This window comes from Eulemur rufifrons, chromosome 24 (assembly GCF_041146395.1).
Source record: "Eulemur rufifrons isolate Redbay chromosome 24, OSU_ERuf_1, whole genome shotgun sequence".
In the NCBI taxonomy this organism is placed as follows: Eukaryota; Metazoa; Chordata; class Mammalia; order Primates; family Lemuridae; genus Eulemur; species Eulemur rufifrons.
Window position 1 is genome coordinate 6,861,937 of NC_091006.1, and position 11,481 is coordinate 6,873,417.

The 11,481-nt window shown below is 50.6% G+C and overlaps 1 protein-coding gene across 2 annotated transcripts; it reads right to left on the reverse strand.

Annotated features, from left to right (window-relative positions):
* Positions 1-3,066: 3,066 nt before the first annotated feature.
* On the reverse strand, positions 3,067-5,654 carry RPS16 (ribosomal protein S16). Of its 2 annotated transcripts, none has more exons than XM_069457074.1 (5): positions 5,546-5,654; positions 5,357-5,407; positions 3,528-3,624; positions 3,383-3,430; positions 3,067-3,277 (listed from the first exon to the last, which is right to left on the reverse strand). In XM_069457074.1, the coding sequence occupies exons 1-5, from the start codon at positions 5,591-5,593 to the stop codon at positions 3,132-3,134; spliced, it is 390 nt and encodes a 129-aa protein (XP_069313175.1). In that variant the 5' UTR covers positions 5,594-5,654; the 3' UTR covers positions 3,067-3,131. The 2 variants fall into 2 exon arrangements, with proteins under 2 accessions (XP_069313175.1, XP_069313174.1); XM_069457073.1 differs by having other exon boundaries at positions 5,306-5,407; positions 5,546-5,653.
* Positions 5,655-11,481: the final 5,827 nt, after the last annotated feature.

Here is an 11,481-nt window from a genome sequence, read left to right on the forward strand (position 1 = left end):
TGTGAGTCCTCACAACATCCCTAAAAGGTAAGTGAGGATGGTTTTTAATCCTCATTTTAGAGATGAGGGAACTGAGGCATAGAGCAGAAAAGGGACTTGCCCAAGTCGCACAGCTGGGAGTCCACACAGCCTGGCTGTGCTCTTCAATTTGTGTGTCCTGTCCTGGTGCTCTTGCCACTGGGGATACAAGAGGGAGCACTGCCTTGCCTGGCTGATGTTTGTAGCACGGTGCTCCATGGGCCCGGGGGTTCTGATGCTCAGCTGAGGAAGGTGGCCGGCACAGGCCTGGCTCCGTAAACGTTAGCTGCTGGTTTCTACTCATTGTTTACTGAAGGCTACTGTGCGTCAGGGCCTGGGCTGAGTCCTGGGGGCCCCTATAGTGGCCGAAGTGGACTCCTCAGCCTGAAATGACCGAGGACTCCGTGTTGCTGCCTCCCAAGGTCAGGACCCAGGCCGGCCTCCCCTCCTCCGTCCCCGCCGCACATTCCCAGCCGCCTCCAGCTGCACATTCCCTGAAGGAAAGTTCCCAGCCTGGCTTGGGCTCCCAGCGGCGCCGCCGGAATTCCCGGTATTCGAGGAGGCAGGGAGGGAGAAGGGGCTGTCTCCTTCAAGGCCTGGAGTGGGGAAGGAGAGGCGAGCCCCCTCTCCAGATGTGTCCCAGCTGTGCCTCTGGGAGGGAGCCAGGAGCCTCAATAAGGGGGTCTGTGGACCCTCTGGGAGAACCATGGGCGCCAGGCCCGCCTCTGTCCATTCCTCCTGGCGTCCGTGAATTCCATTCCTCCCTCCGGCCCAACTCCTACCTCGGCTTTGTGGCCCCAGTTCCACCGCCTCCTCAGGAATATCTTTCTTGCTGGCCTGCCACAGTGACAGCCCAATCCTCTTTAGAGCTACAGCCAAATCAGGCTCAAAAAGGATAAGGGTGGTGCCGATGCTCTCTTTGGGACGTTTGGGTTAATGCCAGCTAAACCCAGTTAACCCAAGTTAACTCCAGCTCCAGTGCAAAACTTGGCAAGCTGCAGAACATTATTTTGCTAGTAGGGGTTTTCTCAGGTAACATGGGGACACCCACTCACCGGGCTCACAGGGATGTAGATACATCCAACAGCACAGCCTGGCACCTAGCTGATGCACCATGGACCCTCTCCTTTCCTTTTGGGTATCCTCCAAGTCAGAGCTGTCCCATACGACTTTCCTCCATGATGTTGTTCTGTCATCAGTGCTGCCAGCTGTGGCAGCCATACGTGGCCTCTGAGCACCTGAAGCGTGGCTATAGTATCAAGTAGGGTGGACATATACAAAAAAGGCAAGTGCACGGAAAGTCTCAAGTTTGTAAAACTTTCTCCCTCAATCAACATTCAAGTGCAGCACTTCCCAACAGGCAGAGTGCTGGTATTGGAAATAGAGATTACGCCCTTGTGAATCACAGCTACAGTAAGTCCTTCTTAACATCGATGGGTTTTTGGAAACTGTGACTTTAACTGAAAATTCGTATAATGAAACCATTTTTTCCCTCGTTGTGATGAAACAACGCTGAAGGAAACCACTGTTATTCTAGGACCTGTTTGTTGTTCGTGTTTTGCTTAAAGTCGCAGTTTCCAAGAATCTATCCATGACATCAAGTGAGGAGTTCTTGCCCAACTCCTACTCCAGCAGCAGTTTTTCCATTGTTTGTGACTTCTTGGGAAAGGGAAATGGGCTGTGGTCACTGCAGTGCCCCCAGATCAGCACAGGGGTTCAAGGGGAGCGAATGACAAATAAGGAGATAAACGTCAGAAAACTAAGTCAACAAGACAGGGTCCCCCAGCTTATTTCCTACTCCGGCAGACACTGGCTCAGATGTCATCTCTCCCAAGGAGTGTGGGCCACTTGACCTCTCCAGGTTAGGTCAAGTACCTCTTGTGGGTCCCACAGTCCCCTCTGCTTTTCCCATAAGTGGGGTACCCTGAGCACTCTCCCCAAATTAGGGCCACACAGTAGGGACAGGGGCTCTTGGGCAGATCTGTGGCAGCCTAACATGGCGGTAAGAACCTGGACTCTTCCATAACTCAAATGCCTGTCTGAATGCCACTTATTTACTACTGTATGTGCACTTAAGTGTTGATCAGTTAAAACCAATTTGATGGCAAGTATATGGTGCCCGTGGGGCTTTGAATGCCACGCCTTCCTTTTACTGCGTGCCCTTGGGCAAGCTACCTCCTAGTACTTTTCCTTTCTCCTGTAGAAAATGGGGGAAAACACCTAAAGGTGACTTTTACTCCACAAGCAACACTACTTTTAGGTATTCCCTACGTCCACACCAGTGCTGTTCCACACAACTGTTGACGACGGAAACATGCTGTGTAGCCTGGCGTGGCAGCTTAGAGCTCACTATACATTGGCTCCTATCACACAGCAGGCACAACAGACAAGTCCTTAGACCCCACAAAGAGCAAGCTGCCACGCTGAGCACAGTGGGGACTTGCTTTAAAGAGGACAGTGAGGGCCTTTCACCAGGAGGTACTGTTGACACCCAAAGGATGAAGCCAGTCATGAGAATAACATACAAAGACCCTAATGGGAAAGAACAGAAACAAAGGTTGACATGGCCTGGATAGTGACTGGAGAAGATGGGGGATTTCTTAAGCCTGAGGATCCCCCTTCCCGCCAGGTCTTAATACCTACACCACAAACTGGAATTAAAAAATACTCTTCTCCTAATGCAGGCATGGCCCTTAGTTGCTGATTTCACAGATTCCACCCAGGTAGTTTCTCTCATTGTTTTTGAATGAAAGATTACTGACCTTACACATTGCCTCTGCTCTTCCCTGACATACCATTAAAACAGCAGCAAACGGATTGAAACAATAAACCTGCAAGGACAACTCATATCCACCAAGGTCTGCCTACGCACCGGACTCTACTGGAGGTGTAAGTGGACAGAGACTCCCCACTCCCCACCCATCCACACTAAGCCCAGGGTGATCACTTTTGAGAGGGGTTAAAATCCAGACTGGCAACAGGCTGAGGGCGTTTCCTGTGTTTCGTCTGGTAAAAGATCCACTACCACAGAAGACCACAACACAGTCCTTAAAACCTTAAAATGCTACAACCATTTTTTATTATACAGGTGAACCCCGATCCTCGTGATGGGCTTATCGGTAAGATTTCTGGTAGCGAGCACGGGCACCAGGGCCTCCAAACTTTTTGGATTCGCAGCGACGGGGGTCAGCTACCAGCAGGGTCCGATCATACTGGATGAGGATGTCTTTGATCTCCTTCTTGGAAGCCTCATCCACATCTGGAGATAACAGTAGGGGTAGAGATGTAGAAGATAATCAGGAAAGTCCTTGACTCGGTCCCCACAGACCCACCCACCCAAAGGGAAGGACCCACCCTCACTCACATTTCTGGTAATAGGCCACCAGGGCTTTGGAGATGGACTGACGAATAGCTGCAAGGAAGACACAATAAAAGAGTACACGAGCTCTGTGAAGGCTAAAGACTAGGGCCCCACTCCCAGAGCCACATGCCCAGTTCCTGGGACTCACCATAAATCTGGGCCACATGACCACCACCCTTCACACGGACACGGATGTCCACACCAGCGAACCGCTCCTTGCCCAGAAGCAGAACAGGTTCCAGCAGCTAGAGGAACAGGGAGTATGAGTAAGATTTTAAGCCACAACCTGGGCAGCTTAGCCATCTCACTAGGCATTCCTCTATTCTGTGTAGCTTCTGCTACCACCGGCCTCAAAGTACTAGTGGAAGGGGGTCACAGGCCCCTCTGCAGAGTCAGGGGAGAAGCGAAGACTTAAAGCAGCCAAACAAGAGACTGCTGAATTGACAAAAAAGGCAACCTGATCTGGGCTTCCTCCTACTTGCCACCCTCTCTGAACCTCAGATTCCTCATCTCTAAGACTGGTTCTTAGAATGCTGAACAGTAAGGAGCACTCTAATGCAACCACCAAGGCTGTTTCACACCGTGGAAAGTCACTCCTGGGCTGTTCAGGTGCCTTTTTTGGGGTTCCCCACCTGAACTTTCTGCCTTTTGAGCCTCACCCCAATTCCCAGAGAAATTACAATCACACTACAACCTGTGCTATGGTCTTCCCTCCCCAGCTCTAGGTCTTTTACCAGTGCTTCTGCCTCTTTTTTGGTTTTTTAAGAGATGGTGTCTCCCTATGTTGCCCAAGCTAGTATCAAACTTCTGCCTCGGCCTCAGTAGCTGGGACCAAAGGCGAGTGTCACTGCACCCAGCTTGGACACTTCTGCTTCACCAACTTCCAGTCTCATCTAACAGGTCTCCTCCTCTCTCCCCACTCCCCTCCCCGCCCCCGACTTTTTGAAGCCTTCCCTGGGATCCACATTCCAGCCCTGACTACTTTGGATCAGTTTCTGGTATTTGGTCCAGTCAATCCCCCCACTAGATTGGGAGTTCCACGAGGGGCCATCTGGGTCACTGCTGTGGCTGTGTCCCCCCAAACTCACCATAGGGTATACACACAAATCCTTCAAATAAACTGACAGCCAATAACAATAAATCACATATTCAACATCTGCCACATAAAGAGATGTTTCTTATTAAATTCTAACTGACCCTGCAATGTAGACATTCTTTCCTTTTAAAATCAATGGGCTTCAAAAAGAAATGAAAACATCTTCATACATGTCAGGAAGCTTACAAAAAGAACCTTGATTTACTTTCACAACAATGCGTCAGGACAGAAACTATGACCATTTTACAGATGGTAAACCTACATCGTCTGTAAAATGGTCACTTGTCTGAAATAACACAGGTAGAAGCAGAAATCAGACCCTGGTCTCTCCATTCTGAGCCAAAGAAATCGAGAGGCCCAAACAGGGAGCTAAGGAACCCCTTTTCACAGGCAAAAATTTAAACAGCCCCAAATTCAACTTCTTTTAATACTTCTCGAGTACCTACAGTATCCAGAACCTGCTTTAGACACTTGAGATTTGTCTGAAACAAAACACTGATTCCTGTCCTCAGGAAATCTGTAAGAGTGAAAACACTCCATCAGGTCACATAAACTAGTTTTCCCCGTGCTACTTGCGTCCCTACCCTTGGGTGGGCTTCCAAATAACCCACGTTTCAAGGCAACCCTTGAATGTTCCACATCCATGTTTTCAGTTTCTTAACTCATTTTTACATCTTCTGAATCCCAAGCCCAGCTCTACTGTAAAATATCCCACTTTTCTACCACCAGCTCAGCCTCTAAACATCCCATTGTTAATACCAGCTCTCTCAGCTTCCAAGAGCTACATCTCCAAGAGTCCTCCACTCAGCGCCCGTCCCCGATCCCAGCACCTTGTATTGGAGCGTGCGCGGCTCGATCATCTCCAGGGGCCGCCCGTTCACCTTGATAAGGCCATTGCCGCGTTTGCAGTGCGCCACGGCTGTGGCCGTTTTCTGTGGGAAGACGAGAGACAGCAGGGCCGCGTGAGACTCGGGCGGGCCCCGGCTCCCAGGCCGACCCCAGATTCCTGCCCATCGGCTTTTCCCAGACCCCGGTATTTACCGACTCCTCCCATCCGACGTCTGGCCTACCTTGCGTCCGAAGACCTGCACAGACTGCAACGGGCCCTTGGACGGCATGGTGACGGGCGTAGACCGAAGCTCCTCACCGCGAGGTTCCACAGCCGGAAAAGGAAGGCGCAGGCCTAACCAGGCCGCTTTTCAGGGTCTGCGCAGGCGCTTTGAGCGCTGCGTCGCGAAGGGATGGAGCTTTACGGCTCACGTTATAGCTAGGGGGCGGGGCCTCAGATTTACGGCGGGAAGGCCGCCTGGACCTCAAAGAGGGCGGGACCTGGGAGGCGGAAGGAGTGGGGCCTGAGGAGTGCAGCGTGGAGACCGAGGACAGCCTGGTGGCGGACAGACGTGTGGCGAACAGCCTCGGTGCTTGTTGGCTCTCGTTTGCATTCCGGCTCTCTAATAATATTAATATAATCGATTCTCACCCTCGCGCCACCTGTAATCTTTCTCTCCTCTAGATTCCCTCCTCTCAGAATTCCCCTCCATCAGAATCTTCCTTCCCGAATCCACTGCAAGAAATCTGTCTGGATTCCCAGAATCCTATCCCCCTTAGAACCCACCTCCCTCGAGAGTCTTCTCCCGGAATCGTTTCTCCCCAGAGACCCCTCCCCCAGAATCTACCTTTCATCAGAATTTGCCTCCTTCCCGAGTCTCCTCTGTCAGAATCTCCGTCTGCCATAATCCTCTCAGAAACCCGTCCCCAAATGCCCCTCCTCTGAGCCCTCACCCTAGACTCCTTTCTCCGTGACTCGCCCTCCACTCAGGGTCCACTTCACCCAGCCAGCCTCCCCAGAATCTTCCTCTCCTCAGAACCCGCCAACCCTGGAATCTCCCTCTCCCAGCAAATCCCGGAACACCCACCCCCAGAATCCCCTTTTACAAAATCTTCCTCTCTCCCAGAGACCCCTCCCTCAAAATCTGCCTTTCCCCAGAATTTACTTCCCTTTAGAGACTCCTCCCAAGTAACTGCCTCCCCTGGAACTTTCCTCTCCTTAGAATCCCCCTCTCCTCAGAGCCATCCGGCCAGAATTCCCTTCTTCAGGGTCCGTACCCGAGAATCTCTTTGTCCAGAATCCCCCAAATCATCTCTTTACTCTCCCCAATATCACCTTCCACGCTAGCCTCCTCCCCACTGAATTCTCCATCCCCAGTCCCCCAAGTCCCATCTGAGGAAGCCCAAGATTGTCCCCTGTTTCCTCCCCAGATGCCCCCCCCCAAGATTCTTCCCAGCCAAGAGGCTCCTCTCTTAGGGCCTGAGGGAGCCCACAGTTGCCTCAGTTTCTCTGGCAGCACAGGGTCTGGGGTCCAAGGTTCAAAGGGGTGTGGTGGCCACAGAGGGTGGAGACTGGAGGGCAGGTCTGGGGCCACAGAGAAGAGCCTCCAGCCCAGAGTCCAGCTCCAAAAGGGTGAGACAGGGAGAGGGGTTGTGGGGTGGAAGGAAGGGAGCGCCCAGAGGCAGATCTGGGGGGACACAGACACAGTACAAGAGAGGTAGGCACACATGGAGAGGGAAAGACGAAGGGAGCAAGAGAGAAGAAAAGGAGAAAAGAGAGTTACTGGAGTAGTCAGAGATTGACCAAGAAAACACAAGCCCGGTGACAGAGATTTGAAGGCAGAGAGGTCAACGCTTAGAGGGAAAAAAAAGACAGATCCAGGTAAGCACAAAGTTTCTAAAATACTTGAGATGGAAATAAAAATGGAAACAAGAGCAGAGAACCCTCCAAATATGCACCTGCAAACATGGGTTATGCCTAGCACAGGTGTTTTCCAATGAGTAGACAGACCACAGAATGCACACTGTTCTGTCTGGGTCTGTTGTGGGGAAAGGGGCAGAGTTCGAGTTCTCCAATCTCTCCAGATTGACCTTCACACCCTTGCTCAGTCTTGTTTCTTCCCTGAGCTTGGGGGTCAGGGAACCCTCTGACCTAAGCCCTGCCCACTTTGGGGTCACCATATTGCCTGGCTTCTTAGGACACATTCCCAGAAAATCTGTGGCTTGAATGGAACTGGCAGGGGAGTCGGGAAGTTCCCCTTACTCCAGTCTTCCAACCTGCTCCCTCTTTCTGTACTTCTCTCTTGCAGAAACCTGGGCTGGGGCCAGAGAAAGCCTGGGAGTGAACAAAGTGCCCATGTGGCCTCTCTGGACCATCGTCCTGCTCATGCAGCTCTGGGGGAGCCTAGGAGCCCCCCGCTGCTGGAGGGAGCCTTTTTACTTTCTTGTTGCTATCATGAAGATGCTGGTGCAAGGCCGGGTGGGGGGCAGTTGAGGGGGTTGGGTGGGTGGTGTGTTTGAGGAAGGGTCAGGCTCTTTCCCTCCAATATCTGATTTTCCTCCTTATCTGATTCTTCTCCTCCCACAATTGTAGGGAAACAAAAATGATGGCACTCTCTACACTCCAGATGATCTCTCGGTGAGTATTTCATTAGTTCTTCCTGAAGCTGGAAGTTTAGGGAGAACCCACTGGGCTCGGTTTGCATGAGTAGGTGCGTGAATGCATCAGTATGTTGGGAGGAGGTGGCAGTGGGAGCAGTTTTCCGCCTGTCTAGCTCCTGCTGTCTCCAGCACCTAGAACAGTGACTGACACATATTAATAACAAATGATGGTGGCCGGGCGTGGTGGCTCACGCCTGTAATCCTAGCACTCTGGGAGGCCGAGGTGGGCGGATCGTTTGAGCTCAGGAGTTCGAGACCAGCCTGAGCAAGAGCGAGACCCCATCTCTACTAAAAATAGAAAGAAATTATATGGACAGCTAAAAATATATATAGAAAAAATTAGCCGGGCATGGTGGTGCATGCCTGTAGTCCCAGCTACTCGGGAGGCTGAGACAGGAGGATCCCTTGAGCTCAGGAGTTTGAGGTTGCTGTGAGCTAGGCTAACGCCACGGCACTCACTCTAGGCTGGGCAACAGAGTGAGACTCTGTCTCAAAAAAAAAAAAAAAAAAAACAAATGATGGTGATATGATGATGATGGTGATCATGCTGATTATAGCTGTACTTAAATAGTGCTCACTCTGTGCCAGGTGCTGGTCTAAATGCTTTGAGCAATAATAAGCATCTACTTATTTACTCTTCACACCAAACCCTATAAGGTAGACAGGGCCACCATGTATGGATGTGAAGGTTGTACACTGCACAAGGATCCCACATCTGCAAAGACAGTGCTGTATTCACATTCTGGATTTTGTACATTTGCATGTTTGTCAATGTCCAGCAGATGGCAGTAAAGCATCTTGTTCTAATAAAGCAGCACTTACAGGTATCTTAAAGAATGATACTAACTTGCCCCAAAGTACGGTATATGGGCTAATGTCAATCTTTAAGGTAGGCCGGGCGCGGTGGTGGCTCACTCACACCTGTAACCCTAGCACTCTGGGAGGCCGAGGCGGGTGGATCGCTTGAGGTCAGGCGTTCAAGACCAGCCTGAGCAAGAGCAAGACCCCTGTTTCTACTAAAAATAGAAAGAAATTATCTGGCCAACTAAAAATATATAGACAACTAAAAATATACATAGAAAAAATTAGCCGGGCATGGTGGCGCATGCCTGTAGTCACAGCTACTCGGGAGGCTGAGGCAGTAGGATCGCTTGAGCCCAAGAGTTTGAGGTTGCTGTGAGCTAGGCTGATGCCACGGCACTCACTTTAGCCCGGGCAACAGAGTGAGACTCTGTCAAATAAAAAAAAAAAAAAAATCCTTAAGGTAGAAATTATTCCGAGCCCCATTTTACAGATGAAGAAACTGAGGCCCAGAGAAATGAAGGGGCTTGTTCCAGGCCACAAGAAACCTTGGGAGTAGGCATTTGGAATCAGGCCCTTGGTGGGAGACACCAGGTCACTCTCTCCCCACAGGTGTGTCCTGCTGAGACTCTAGGCTGCTTCAGGCTGGAGCTGTCTGTGATTGGTTTTGAGGAGGGCTCATCTGTGGGGACTGCTGTGTTCCAGCTACAGCGCCTGCTGGATGCTCTGGGGTCCCAGCTGTGGGTGGCCAGCCAGGGTCCTTGCCTGCCTTGTGAAGGACATCCCCAGAGGCCTGTCCCCCTCTTCCTGGCCAAACTCTTGGAGTTATTACAGGGAGCTTGTGCTCGGTGCCTTCCCACAGCATGAGCCCTGGAGGACATAGACTCCCAGGTACTCCAAAGAGGCTGGGTGGAGACAGGGGGAGGAAATTTGGTCTCCAGTCCCACCTCCTGAACCCTAAGCCTTCCCTTCCTTCTAGGCCAGAGGACCCCACCTGGAGCCCCAGGCGCCAAGGGGAAGAGGTGAGGAGGAGGAGGAAAATAAGGTGACATTTTGAAGCCTCTGTCCTCCTGGGGCAGGGGTTGGATAAATTGCCCCCTACCTGCCCCCATGCTCCGTCTTTTTTCAGATACTCCCTCTTCTCTTCCAAGAAAGGACAAAGCAGTGCCCAGGTGTCCTCTAGCCTCCCTCCCATCCCTTGAGGACAGGGAGAGTCCTGGGGCTCACACCCCTGCCTGCAAATAATTACCACCTGGACAACTTTCAAGTCCTACTCATTGCCAGACCCCAGCCCAGAGAATTTCATAACTGGTCGCCGGTAGAGCCTGAGCATCTATATTTTTAAAATAAACTTTACTGAGGTATAATTTGCATGCAGTAAAAGGCATCCATTTTCAGTGTACATTTCAATGAGTTCTGACAAATGCATACACACTGCCACATTTCCATCACTCCAGAGCATCCTCTCATCTCCCTTCCCAGTCAGCCTCCACCTCCAGCCCCAGACAGCCACTAATCTGCTTCCTGTCTGCACAGATTGGTTTTGCTTGCTCTAGAGTTTCCTGTGAATGGAATCATACTGCACATATCCTGGTGTCTGGCTTCTTTCACTCAGCATAATGTTTTGGAGATTCATTCATGTGTGTATCAGTAGTTTGTCTCTCTCATAACTGTTCCCTCTCTTTCCTGGGGTAAACGCCTTTCTGCGGCAGTGCCCATTAATCATTTCATATGTAGAATCCTATTGTAAAGAGCTGTTGTTTAGAGGAGCCAAGTTTACAGAAGGGGAAACACATTTCTGTGGCTTGTCCATCCTTCCCTTATCTATCTTGGGCTCAATTTGGGATTGTTGGATTGAAAAGTGTGTGCTTATGGGAAGAAGCACCTGTGGTATGTCCTCTTCCTGGTAGCTGACTGGTGAGCCTCTGCCCCAGCCACACCCTATTCCTCTGTAACTAAGTAGATACATATGAAATGTCTGTAAATTGGGCGTGGTGGCGCGCCTATAGTCCCTACTACTAGGGAGGCTGAGGCAGGAGGATCCTTTGAGCCCAGGAGTTGGAATCCAGCCTGGACAACATAGGGAAACACTCCCCCCAGCTCCCTCCTTCTTAAAGGAAACAAAACAAAAAACACATACAAAAACTCCTGTAAATTGAATCCAGGTGTATCATAGCTTATGTGAGAAATTTTAGCTGTGTTGTAAAAGCTTCTGATTTTTTTTTCCATTCCAGCAGGTTAATTTTTCCTCTCTCTCTCCTGTACATCTGTACTCTTTGCCGCCGCTCTTACACATCATTACTAATACATAAATTCACCTTTAAATGAACTTTTAGGGAGACTGGAAAGAAAAACATGGGCTTCAGGGTCACTCGAACTTGAGGAAGCTCGGGTCTGCCGCTTTTCACTTAGTTTATTCTTCTAAGCTTCAGTGTCCTCCTCTGCAAAACGGGCATGCCTGTCTCCTAGTGATGTTTTAGAGGATCTGGGATAAAGTCTGATTCATTTGTTATTTTGTTATAATTGGCTAATTCCCTGACTCCTCGTGGCTTAGCACACCGTGTTAGTGGTCTGGACTAACGAATAAATGGCACAGTAAATTGAAACACGAATTCCAGGCTGAAAGAGGCCGGGTCGGGTAGGGAAAGAAACTTTACCCCTCCTGACCCTCGCAAGATGGTGGCTCCACATACTGCGTCCGCCGGCTCGGCCACTC